Source organism: Opisthorchis viverrini (assembly GCF_000715545.1).
Source record: "Opisthorchis viverrini unplaced genomic scaffold opera_v5_132, whole genome shotgun sequence".
Lineage (NCBI taxonomy): Eukaryota > Metazoa > Platyhelminthes > Trematoda > Opisthorchiida > Opisthorchiidae > Opisthorchis > Opisthorchis viverrini.
The window spans coordinates 677,480-691,310 of record NW_008751789.1 but is presented as its reverse complement, the minus strand read 5'-3'; the positions used below and the strand labels follow the sequence as shown (position 1 = coordinate 691,310).

The 13,831-nt window shown below is 45.2% G+C and overlaps 2 protein-coding genes across 2 annotated transcripts in view; one reads left to right on the top strand and one right to left on the bottom strand.

Annotated features, from left to right (window-relative positions):
* Positions 1 to 3,769, top strand: part of T265_06423 (hypothetical protein) — a gene marked incomplete at both ends in the record, with an annotated part of 31,632 nt that extends 27,863 nt beyond the window's left edge. The window contains one exon of the mRNA XM_009171681.1: positions 2,365 to 3,769. Coding sequence (XP_009169945.1) covers positions 2,365 to 3,769 — 1,405 coding nt within the window. The remainder of the gene's footprint in view (positions 1 to 2,364) is intronic.
* Positions 1 to 13,831, bottom strand: part of T265_06424 (hypothetical protein) — a gene marked incomplete at both ends in the record, with an annotated part of 94,546 nt that overhangs the window by 59,589 nt on the left and 21,126 nt on the right. The window contains 2 exons of the mRNA XM_009171682.1: positions 6,431 to 6,498; positions 8,537 to 8,726. Of these exons, the coding sequence (XP_009169946.1) occupies positions 6,431 to 6,498; positions 8,537 to 8,726 (258 nt within the window). The remainder of the gene's footprint in view (positions 1 to 6,430; positions 6,499 to 8,536; positions 8,727 to 13,831) is intronic.

The following is a 13,831-nucleotide window of genomic DNA, read 5'->3' as shown; positions in this document are numbered from 1 at the left end:
ATTTATTCACGACAACAAGGAAACTCATAAGACCAGTCATTCAGAAGATGATCAGTTAGTTATGAAATGCCCATATGGACTGGACGAACTCCGTCAGTAAAGACACCACGGTGATTGACACACTGATACCAAACGGAAGCTTGTCTTTGTGTTAGGAATTATATTCTGCACGGGTAGGACTGAGAGCCCGGAACTCATGACTCAACTTCCTTAGACCGTAATTTTTTAATAATAAGAAATGTGCCCGATTCATATTTGAAACGTTACGGAACGAGCTGAGCTACAACCTCATTCAGACAGTCAGATCGAAACCCGCTGCTGGAAGCGGCGGTGTGATAATGCTAATAATTGTTCGGCTGTAACACCCTTTCGGTGCCTATCTGTCATGCAACCCGAAGGAAACACGAGGGCTGGGATACTGTCAGGTTGCCTAAGCCTAGACAGGGGAATTCGGGATGCAGAGGTCTGGTTCGAACCACGAACCTTGAAGTCAGTAAATTCGCGCCCTAACCGCTGAGCAATCTCGCCCCTGACTACACAAAAAACTTGTAGGTGCGAACAATCGTTCTGACTTAGCTCAGGCTTTGGTAAGCATAATCACATCCCGTAGCGAAAATGTGATTACTTATGTATATTATAATGTACCACCCTCCTCATATGTGATTGAATGAGGGGAGGTATTTTGGTAACCGAAGTCAGCCGTGAATTAGCCTCAGTGAGACTGTTCAGCAGGCATCAGGCCGGGCTTAGCTTTGAATGGAAAATTCCAAACGTTCAGAAACCGACCGACTGACTGAACGACATGTTTTCCCGGAACTAAGGCTTCGGTCAGCACCAAGGTAGGCGAACACTGGGAAATAAAGTGATCATTATTGTGCGGTGAAAATCCGCACTCAAAAGATCTACATTGATATCCATACAGTGGAATGAACCTGTGTGTTTTGGTACGGCATAAGACTGGATCTAACTACCCGTTGTGTGAACCAGACACTTGAGCACATGCACTGGAACAGATGAGCCAAACCCTGCTGCTTAAGAGGAACAAAAACAAACGTTCCTCGACTGAGACATTCTGTCACAAATTATCTTGTAAATTTTGTTCTATATTCAAAACTCATCTGCATTATCACTCTTGATTACCGTGCTAATTAGAATCTTGGGCTTTCCACCTTACAGCAGACAGCAACTGGGACCTGACAACGCTACTGGTTTGGCATGAGTAGCCAGATTGTAAAAACATGAAACAACGTCCGTCGAATCGAACTAATGCCATCAAAACAAGTTAGCTTGTGCAAGGAAAAAAGTCCACAGTATATCTTGACGGATCCACAAGCTGTCCAAGTGCTGAGCACTCCTGACTGCCGAGAAACATTGGAGTTGGGAAACTATACATGATTACAAAAGGCCGGCGTTTCCCGCTTTGTCAAGTAGCAAGTTTCTTATGAAGCTTGTAACCAGACTAACACGTACTGTCGAGAACGCGTCACTGCGCAGTTTATCCCATCGAAGTATCCGAAGCACATTAGGACTCATTAATACTCTCCATTCACTGGATCCTGATACTACAAGTGTGAGGTTCAATCTTTTACGACCGGAATCTTCAATAGCGACCATTATTCCAGCCGTTACGCACGAACCAGCTTCAGAGAGGCTGCTCACTCTGGCATTGCTTGCTCAGTTTCCGATGGGAATCATTTGGTTTACGGACATACCGTGTGAACGGAAAACATACGGTTATTTGTAATCTAGTGAATTTTCCACACAATAACTATAAATGATGGAGAAGAATGCAATGATAATGGAACAACACACAAAAAACGGTTGACCAAATAATTATTTCGCTCAGTCTAGCGTGACACTGGTAGGAGGACCCGATAGGGTTCTAAAGAGGTTGTGCGACTAGAGGGGAAAAGGCATTGTGTTCCAGTAAGTTTGAAATTGGGAAGTAGTGAATGTTAGTGAATGTTTGCATTACTGGGATAATCCATTGAAAATTCCTTATCTCTTGGGCATAATCTTTGGAGACCAGTTATAGAGTAAACGTTGTTAAGTCCTTTGTGCTTCGATGACATGCAAGCTAAAAGTTTAAATACCACTTTCTTTCAGCTACTTAGCAGAAAACCCTTGTGACAACGACGACCTGCACACAGCATGACGATTAAAGTGGTGGACATATCACATCAGAGGAGCAGTAATCATGATACTTGCGAGAACCTTAAACAAATTCACTGTACACTGCAACTCTTCCAACGGTGCTTTGCTCTTTCTCTACGCGAGTATACAGATTTATTATTGTGAATATCAAACGACTGAAAACCTCATAAATACTGACCACTAAAACTGACTTTCTTTATTCCTCTTTAGATGCATCCAATACTTGCTGAACGGATCACAACCTACACAAATTGAATACAGTCAGACCAGCTACTCTTCACATCGCATCCCAATTGTGCGAGACCTCATGATAAGCCACTGCACGTTGTTCTCAATCATTGGAGTTATATTCAATATGGGTCTCATGTGTGCTTTGCTGAAGTACCACAGACAAACCTTGAAAGACAACATCACTAACTTGTTCGTCTTCTGTTTGTCTGTATCGGATATATTTTTGTGCTCGGTTAGTATGCCTGTACAAATGTTCTACGAGATCAACGAACACCAGTTGGCCAGCAGCGGTCTATGTCGAGTCCTTTTTGCTGGCTTCGGTCTGCCACTCAGCATTTCCTGCCTCACTATCTTATTGATCGCGTTCGATCGCTATCGTATGATTGTTCATCCAATGAAAATACAAATTTCCAACCATATTGCAATGAGCCTGATTGGCTGTGTGATATTATTTGGTGGTTTAATTTCCATTCCAGTGGCTTTACACGTGGATATTGATATACACAGTGGATTCGCCTATTGCGTAGAAAAGTGGCCAAGTGCACGTCTACGTCTAGCCTATTCCGTGTTTGTTTTTATCGCGTGTTTCGCTCTCCCACTGTCTGCTTCTGGAGGATTCTATCTGGCGATCTACTGCCGACTAGCGAAACAGTCTACACAACTGGGGTTCCGTAAAGAAACCGAGCGACGAAAACGACGCACCACCAGCCTGTTGGTCTTGACGGTTGTGTGTTTCGCACTATGTTGGACGCCATGGTGTCTGTACTCGCTGCTGTTAGAAATCGAATCAATGTTGAGGAGCCATATACAGGAGACAAGAGCAGGAGATCCACTATCAATCAGTGGCGAACTTTGTCAGGCCTTGCTCTTAATGTCAGATCAGGCACTACAACAAACACTGACTCATAGTGCGAAACCTCGAAGTGATGAGGATGAACAATTGTCAGGCATGGCTCGTGGGATTATCATACCGGCGAGGCACACTAAACTTATCGATCTTTTGTGTAAAATGATTGCTATGGGCTCGACCTGCGTAAATCCGTTCATTTATGGATGCCTAAATGAGCCCATTCAGCTGGCAATGCGAAGGCAATACGGACGCCTGACAGCGTGTTTGAGAAGAGGATCGACTCGAGGCACACTTAGTAGTACGACAGCGAGCAAAGGGGGCAGGAAAGCACAAGCAGTCGACGGTATGGAAATGCCAAGTATTGGCGTGACTACAGTACAACTGATCAATTGCACAGGTGATGGAAAGTCTGAAAACTGTGCTCTTAACGCAGACAACGGGGGCTCCCCAGACAACTTCGCAGTAGTCCACGCGGTCAAAATATCCCCGTCGCCAGATACATCACAAGAACCCAATTACACCTGTCCAACGTGATGAGCTGTGAAAATTGGTACCACTAAGAAATCGACAAGGAATTCAGAACAGCGTGAGAAGCGGTAAGAAAGACTAGATTTACCCAGAACTTTCCTACCAAATTCGTGGTATTGTATGGTCTTGAGGCAAGTGCTTGTAATCCATTGTTTATTTTCTAACCGTTCCCCATCAACACCGCAAATTCGTTTGTGAGGAGTTCAAGAAACCGTGTACACATTCTTTCTTCTAGAATTCTACTGTGGTAGTCTCTTACCGAAAACTCGATCAGCAAAGCATCGGATTCAGTTATAATGGCCACAATCAGACAGAGATAAGAAATACGGAGGCGTTATGAAGTGGCCACGCAAGCGCGTAAAACTGTGTTGGAACTCCCTATGTATGCTCAGACGTGCAACCAAATAGTTCAATCGATACGTTGAGAAATCAAATAATGAAGATTTCATCAAAAGAAGACAATCTATGCTGAAAAGCCGAGAAGCACAGCTGTTTCATCCTTATCGGGAATCATCAGCAGCGCGCACCGCACGAAACTCCAGAGAGTATAGAACGCATGACCTCTCGGGTAGCACTTTGAATAACTAGCCGAGCAGCTGGCCACCAGTGTGATTAAGGCGTATTTGGACAGGATACGGAGCTGCTCATTCTTCAATCACAGTGCTTTTTGGTTTTTCAGCATAGACTGGCTTCACTCACACGACAAAATCTCAATTAAAGTTCGCAAGTGTCCTCGCGCTCCAAAAGTCACGAATAATTCCGGTTAATACTTGACACAGATGTGTATTCTTGGGAAACTTTGTCAGACACCTAAGGCTAGTTTTTCAACGCAAGAGCAAAACGCCTAGAAAATTCTGAGGTACGCGTTCTAGGCGATTTGTCTTAGTTCCCAGTTTGGACGCAATTCCAGTCTAAACTAGACTATCGCGTATTTCCATACCGAACAGTGATCGATTTCGAATCACGTCAGGTTTAGGTATCGACAGGAATGATGAATGTGGGACTAAAATGATGGATGGTCGTCGATTCAGACCGAAAATATACGATGATGCATCAGCGCTTCAGGTGAGAAAGTTGCATGGATAAAATAAGGTTCCATATAAAAAGCACATTGCCTAGAACGGTTTTTATCTGTACTGCAGATAGCGGTACGGAGGCGAGACTTCGTTGAACAGACGGAAAGTGGAATGGGGATGAAATAGGACCTCTAATAAAGGAAACCGTGACCTGATGAGGATCAAATAAGTAGCTTAGCCGACAGTCGAGTTACATTTAACAGTGAGGTACACATCATGTGCAACGGTTTAAGAACCACTCATGAGACGTATCTTGATTCAGTTCCATTGCATTGCCCAGTGAAAAAAATAGAAAGATCTTCTACGTCAAACTGAACACTTCAAAAAGAAGGGAGGTTGTTGCAAAATGCAATGGCAGAACGTGCCACGAATGTCAGAGTACTGTGAAAAATTTGGAGCAGTGTGCAAGTGCTGTAAACAAAGCACTACGGTCATTTCCCCGAGTTTACCATAAACACCAGTATGTTTCGGCCATGTCTATAATCAACGCCGTTACTTGATGAAGCTGACATCAGAGACTATAAGCGATAACAGACAGAGAACAGCTCAAAAAGGACACACTTCTACTCGTCGTTTCAAGTAGTTTTTCAACGAGATACAATTGTAACAAACAGTTCCAGGTAGAAGTTCTCTGCTCTGTTAATACCAGTAGAAACCTACACACTCAAAGAAAACCCTGAAAGTGCCTTCTCGCCTGAGGGACGACAGTTGCCAGTCACCACTCAGTTGCATCCGCGTGCTTTGAACAGCTGTGGCATGATTCTGAAGGAACATTTTGTCTGGTCAGGACATTCAGCCGCTAGAATTCCGTGACAAAGCGCAACGTGGTTAACCCATGTGATGGTCCTTATCCCCTCCATTCAGGTCACTACACACGAGTGTTTTGGGTACCACCTAGCAACCGGCAGACAAGAACCACAATGCATGATAAGCTGCCGTTAAAAAGGCCTTCTAACACAACAAAAGCAATGAACATCAATCGGAACACAATAAATATGGTGCTATCATGGATCGTTCCAACCTATCCCCGAAATCCACCGTGGAAATGTGAAATACGTTTATGAAAAAAACATTGTTGACCGAGATCGCTGCCAAGCCAAGTGTAGGATAGAAGAGTCTGTTGATGTTAGGAGGGTAGAGTAAAGTGAAGCAGTTCCTGTGATAAGAATCTTTGGCGTACACAGACTGATGTATCTGGATCAATGGTATGGGAATTTTCCATCCAAACGTTCTTTCTTGGGGGTAAATCGACCACTAGAGAACCAGCACTTCGGCTGCGGGGATTTTTTCAAGGGCTTATGGCAATGGATATCACCAAAAACGTCTTCCCGATGAGCACTTCTCTTGGGAGGTGTCCGTATGATGGGCGACACGATGATATTCGCTCTGGACATGCATACATACATACATACACTTTTGGCAACTGCATTGAGACAGCGAAAGCACAGAGCATTGAGAACATTAAGCGAATGAAATGCTCGCGCACCAGCATTGAACAGCTGGTAAAAACACCGATGAGACACAAGAAAACCAATCTTCATCTTAAGGCTCTCCTTTCCGGTAACTAGCCGGCGTTGCGGTGGGAACTCACTGAAATGTATTTCGGTGCCGTGAGTAGCCGGCCAGTTGTTCGTCAACGCCCGTCCCGACAAAAACAACCTGGTGAAAAAGCGCACAAAATGACGTAAAAGTTAAAACATAGTATGCAACAAAATGCGAATCGCTCTCAGAGAAAGTGCCAATAAGATTGGTGAAAACAGACTGCGCATCTACACTCTGACAACACCGAACACGCTAGTATAGCGATGAACGTTTGTCCGAACGTTCAACCCCATCGGGTTGCGCACACCACTACACTTTAGTATAGTATAAATATGGTGGAGGGATCCCAGAAGACTGATAATATCAAACAAACGATACAGATGGCTAGGTTCCGATATTTCTACCATCATAGTCGATAGAATACCTCTTAAACGCATGCTTCGGAGAATGGTCCTGTCAAAAAAGACCACAAGAACTATCTCTGGATCAATTCCAAAATCTTGCACATCCGTGAGTTGCATATATCATCGAAGTGTAGCGAACCAATTGGTTTTTTCCTCCAGCTGAACTTGAATAAGTATCAGTCATCATAGGGTCACATTTTCGTGTAACGTAGAAAACAGGGCGTTTTGTTGGGAACCCGAAAAACTGAATTGTCGCGTGTCGCTTCATCCAGCGCTCCAGGTTCGTTACCTTCGGCCGATGTTGCAATCGAAATATTTGATTCCAACAAATACTGTTTCACGCTTATCCAAGAGTAGATCAGCGACGAAGGCTGTCCAGTGAAGTTGGGAAGTGCTCAGTGACGCGGTGGGTGAGTGAGTCAGCTGTGTTTCTAACATAATCGGTTTAAAATAGCCCACAGGTAAACCTAGGTTGATAATACAGGGCAGTGTCGTTGTAGTGTTTTCTCTCGGTGAGTGGACAAACAAGCTTGGGAAAGATAATTCGATCCCGGAAGTATTTCCTCCGGGAAAGGTCGCGAAGAAAACGATTCTGTGCTACAAGAAGTGTTTCACCGACAAAAGAGGGATTGTTTTCCATGGGGCTTTCATCCACGCGGTGATCGAGTGCCGTCTTCGTCGTTTTGTACAGGACGCACAGCCCATCGACCTACCGGAGTGCAACTGCTATCACCAGTAAAAATCCAAAGAAAAACTCGGGTAAGTGATGTGTCTACCATGGAAAACGGTGTCGCTGCATCCAAGAAGGAATAACGCCTCAGCGTAAAAGTTTTTGACCGGCCTTGATGGAGTTCTTTCTTGGGAGGCTGGTCACCGTACTAGGTCCTACAAATTACGGCTCAGGTTGCAACAACAACTGGTGTGATACGGAGAACAGGAAAATAGCATACGCACTGGAAGCTGACAACCCAGTATTTGTAATCTACCTGTTCCATACGGTAAGAAATGAGTGGCTAGGGCTTTCAAAAACAGATGATGGTAGTGGAATTTCAAGTAAATGAAAGGCTGTATTTGTTGAGGTGCCAGAGTATGAAACTCGGGGACTGTGTCAACCTGATGATATCGTACCAACTAAATTATGAGGCAGCATATTCAGGTGAAGAATAGCATAAACGGTAGAATCAGTTGAGTATCCCATGAAAACTCAGTTGATACGCAAATGAGTGTAGTTGTCCTGGAATTCCGGTTCAAAAATATGAGTTCCCTAAAAGCCATTAAAGACTGATGAAAAATTGTTCGAAGCACGTTGTAAAAACCGATGGTGTACATTCGGATAACCCTGTGATACAAACAGAATGCAGCATAGAAACCGAATTGCATGGGGAATTGGCGAGATTTGTGACAATTAACCTCAAATACAACTCTTCGCGGTGCATGGAAAACCGTGGCTTTATTTTGCAATTGCAATGGTGCGTCACACGGGAGAAAAATACTGCCCAAATGAGATTTGGGTACGCGGACCGGAAAATAATTGTCGCTACAATTAGGTTATTAATCAGTCAATGTACGCGGTTTTTATGTAGACGGAATGATAGACACAGCAACGCAAAATGAACACACGGACGAGGTTTGCTGTTACACAGTAACAAACCTATCAATCGGAAAAAAAGAAAAGAACACACCTCTGACGTCAAAGCGTAATAACAAAACTAAGGTAAGCAATTCACTTCAACCAAAAGCTTGCTCCTGACCTTTGCTGGCGAGCAGTACGTGGAATTTTGATCACCAAGGTGGGGGTTCGAAACAGTGGACGACTGTGCCAATGACAGACTTGTCACGAGATGACCAGTACCACGAGCGGCAAACCAAGTGGCCAAACCCAAGCTTACATCCAGGACGGTCAAACGATTCGGTAGCAGAAGGCGCTTGATATAGGACGATCTGAAAGGTTGTCAAGAAATCAGGTTAAAAGGATACGTAAATGAGAAATACACTCATTTGCAAATCAATTTGGGTTTCACAAGAGATTCAACTGAATCCCTCGTTTATGATATTCTACAACTGAATGCGCTGCACACGGGCCGCCTCATGTTTCAGTTGGCACGATATTCGAGATATTACAGTTTATTTTCATGAAGGAAACTACTCACAAGGTTGCTGTCGAGGTGGGCTGTTGAAGAGTTATCAGCACGTTTTCAGTACGCCGGATGTGTGAAGCTGAGATTCTCAAAATCCAAACTCCTTTTTCTTAACATGTGATAAAATTTCAAGCTCACGGTTTTAGGCGGAATCCAACACCGATATCGCTTTAGCGCTCGCAGTTAGGCGCTGCTACGGTCGGGAAGACTAGCCCACACAAGACTGGCCAAAAGCTGAGGCCGCTTGTCGGTCCGGTATCAAGGCAAGCTCCGACCGGTCGAAAGTCAGGACCCAACAGCCAATCCTCACTCAGCATTTGCCGAATACCGGTTGCCAATGGCACATCCAGAAGGCATCAGAAATTCCAGAATGTTGTCGCGGCATACACTTTATATACAACGCGCTGTACAGGTGTTTTCGACCTGATTCTGGGTGTTAATATAAGTTGTGCACTTTTGGTGGTTGTTTTTGACGAGAACGCTAGCGTGGGAGGTTCAGACCAAGAACTAAGCTGATGAAAATACCGTTATTACAAACAGCCAAATAATTACCTCGGAATCCCACAGAGTCAGTGATTAGTCCGGTAAAAATAGATTAAGATTACCTGATAAACCAAAGGATGTTAGGACCGAACAATTCAAACATCCGTCCTAATAACATCTCGCACATGCAGAAAGCGCGTCACATCAGCCCTTGCCAACATTGAGTAGTAGTCGCTTGGTTTCCACGATCCCCTTTGTCCAGGTTAAGATCACTGAAACACTGGCCGGAGGTGTTCATTTCATGTGGAACTGCGATCAATCACAGTTATTTTTTTCGTTTTTCCTCAAAAAGTTGTGCCATATTTGCCATTAGGGTCCGATCATCTCAAGTAGCCGCACTCACATAACAGAAAATTACGCCACCACAAGATTAGCCCCCCCTCCTGTTTGGTTTTCTCATGCTGCATTTTGTTTCAAATGAACTAGGCTAAGTTAGGAGGCATTCCCAAACAACATACGTCTTCCAGTCATTAAAGGATATTATTACCCGGTTATGCCGACCGAAAGCTGTCACCTTGTTGTGGTGATCAAGTTTCAGAGCTGCAATGATTCCACGGGCTACAGCGGTTGGATTTTGGTTCCACAAGGTGCAACCATGCCAGCAAGGCCAAAGGGGAGCAGTCGGACCAAGAGTAGCGAGACCCCGTACTACGAGTAGTCGTGCTACGAGGCGGTCTGGGGGTAAAGTCGCACTATCCTCTGCGACAGGAGTTATAAGGCGACCAGTATGCCCATATTCATGGAAGCCGCGATGCTGCCTTCCCCCAAGAAAGGACGGGTTAGAAAAGATCGGCCCCCAAAACCACACACTCCGATCGCCCAAAAGTTTGTCGCGACCACTGGCGTATTATTCAGTACGGCCGAAATATTTTTTAAAACCAAAGAATCCGGTACTTCTCAAAAGGCAACGCATCCGCATCAGGAATGGGACAGTGATGCCTTACTTCCTGCGGCCTCGGGTTAAGCCAACCTTGCAGCCGAGCAGCTCAAACTGAGTCATCGGCTGCGGGCAGGATCCCGAAATAAAACCCTACTGCCCTCTACCAGACATTTTAGTCAGAAATTAGTGGTAGGGTCCCAGATCAAAACACTACATCCTCTCATTGCCTTGTGGGGTCAGACTTCTGAGTCAAAGGCGCAAGGTGGGGTACTTCAACCAAGCCACCCTCCTCTGCCTGGGCATCCGGAAACTATCAGTTGCCCGCACAGTTCTGTGTCCCTCGATGTCTCACTCCAACCCCTTCCCGCCACACAAGCAAACGTTGCTGAGTCATTTGACTGTCAATTATCGGACAGATTGGTCTTTTGCAGCCCACTGTCTATTAGCAATAAACCAATGAACATCTTGTTAAATCCACGAGAACATCTCTACGTGGGAGGTTCTAACGTCTACTCTATGTCAGATTGCGAAACCGGCAATGAGCACGCATACAAGGCCCAAGAGTGGTTATGCATCTCAGAATGCACAGGAGGAACTAAGCTCTTCCCATTGCTCTCTCTGGGATCCAGAAGCGACGGCTCATCGAATATATGGCATGGGAGTTGAACTCAGCCCCAGAGCTGGACGCGATTCTCTGGACTGGAACCCAGTGAACGTCTGGGTATCCAACTAAATCAAGCTTAACCCTACTTGACATGGCAACGGTGTCTGATTATAGTGTCGGCTTATGCCCCAACGGACTGCAGTTCTGATGCGGAGAAGAATACCCTTCACCGGCAGCCATCTGAGCTTATTCGTCCAGCAAAAAGCACCAACATTGTGATCCTTGCAGGCTAAATGAATGCTCGATTAGGTCATCCGAGCTCCTTGGAATCACATTTGGCCGGTCGATTCGGAGTCGATGCTCGTCCCACACAAAACGGACAGCGACTGCTCCATTTGTGTGCTGATAATGAACTGCTTCTGGCAAGTGGAAACTTTCAGCATAAATTTTCGCATCGTATGATCTGACAGCCACCAACTGCAAATCAACTGTGGACCTACATAATCTGACGGCCACCAACTGCAAATCAACTGTGGACCCAGTTGGATCACGTGGACATGAGCCACCGGTGGACTACCACAATTCAAGACTACAGTTCCTTGTGGGGCACAACTTGATTCCGATCACGCCATGGTGCGTGCACGCTTGACAGTTCGTTTCCCTTCAGGCCCTCACAAGTCGGCAAGAAGCATGCCAATCCACCAGCTTTGAAGAACTGCCATAGCTCAACAGTATCGACCCAAGCTAGCCCAACAACTCTACACAGTAAAACAGTACTGTGGTGGCAGTGAGCATGTGGATGAAGCGTGGCAAAATGTAAAAGGCGTTCAGTGCTGTGTATTCGACTTCTCCAATTCGACCACAAGACCACTGGATGTCGAGATCGCTATCCATGATTGATGTCAGGAAAGTTATACCAGCAGGCAACGAGTTCGACAGTGCACGCAAACCCCTCAAACGCCAAACAGTGAAGAGTCCCAAGAAAGATCAAGGGCTCTGGTGAACACCGAAAACTCGAGAGATGGAGGAGGCTCTTACTACGGGAAACAGGCGTGCCCTGTATCAGCTGATGCGATCGACTGGCCCTAGGAAAGCAACGGTCAACGAAACGAAAGGTGAAAAAGATGGCTCATTAATTCACTCGCAAAAATGCTGACCGGGAAGATGAGCCGAACACTTCGAAGAACAGTTTAGCTGGTCTATTGCAACACAACCTGTGGAGTTACAGGCGAATGGAGCGTAAACTTCAATCGCCCGTCTGAAGAACAAAGTATGAGATATCAAGACTGAAAAGTGAGAAGGCATTGGGACCAGATGGTGTGTATCCAGCTTTCTTCAAAGGCGGAGAAACCCAGCTTATGTTGTGAAGAGAAAGTGCCTACAGAATGAGGTGTGTCGACGTTATCCCTACCTTGTGTGAAAACCACCTTGGCATCAGCCTGCTAGCTGTGAAATCGAAGGTGCTCTCTGGTCTTATCCTTCGATTGTTGGCTAAACATAGGGAGAACTATGAAAGCGATTACCAGCAAACCCAGCTGCACTGGTCATTGCCGTCTCCCTGGATGGGGACCCAGGACTGGACACATCAATCTCGATAGACATTGTCAGAAACGGCCCAGTCACACCTTAACTGGCTCTCTTACATCCAAGCTATTACCTTCAATGCATGGCTCCTCTCCCAGTCTCCCCAATTAAAAGTCCACTGACAACCCTATATTTACACATCAATAATATCAGCTACCACCTCCAATGCGCACCTATCCTCAAATCATCCGTGAACGAAACTGTAGCAACCAGAACCACTGTACGGCAAGTACGCAGTTTTTAGAGCTGATGGTGATGATCCCTCGGTTGTAAGGGACAAACTTGGCACTGAGGGACTAAGATAGCCAGTTCAATAGGTTGCTAATCTACATGCTTAAGCAAAGCATCGAAAGGGCATGAGGCCAAAAGTCCTGTTTCAGAGCTTACGCAACGAAGCCATCAGCACAAGTTTCTTTCGCCGTACAAATTGGAAACAATGCGATCTGGAAGACTGAATGCTACAAGCACAGTAACAGGGTAACGAGACTTAGGTTTCTCGGTCAGAATGCCCGGTACAAAATGCTATCATAATTGATGCAGGCAACTTGGAAACACCAGCGACTCAGTAAGCAGTCAGAGAATTACCTGCCCCTTTCTACTTCCGCCAGCAGTCTCGGTCAATAAAGAGTAAAAGCTGGTCTGTATTGGTTATTCTCAATTACCTCTTTATTTCTTGACACACGTCGATAGAGAAAATGATACAAGGACTAATGATTACTGCCTATTTCCAGTTACGAGTAACTTGTAGTGGGTCCAGAAAAAACGTGTACACCTTGTTTGTATGGCTTCAGATCGTTCGTACAGAAATGTGCATTGTAAGAGTGGATTTTGCGAAGGATAGAGTAAACAGCGAATGGCTTATACTAAACTTCCTGAGTTGATGTGAACAGGCCACGTGAATATGAATGCAGACTTCGGCAAGGTCTAGAGAAGTGAAGATGACTGTCAATCCAGTTAAGGATAAGGGATGAGTAGAATGAGTAGACAATGCTATGAATGGGCCGGAAGCACCACGAACCTCTCGCAGCAAGTACACTTAACTAACAGTAGCCTATCGGTCACAGGAACTCACTTCGAACATTAGCACGGGTTTTGAACTGCAAATTGCTTACTGTACTTGTTAATATGCATAGAACTCCACAAAGTATGTTACACGTGGACTAGTCACAGACACCACCCTCCTAGGGGTCATTGTGGTTAGCCTTCGCCCAAAACGCTACTACTGCAGTGTGGTTCGAGAAACTAATCGAAGATTAATTGTGGCATTTTCATGTGACTTGACAAACCAATATACAAG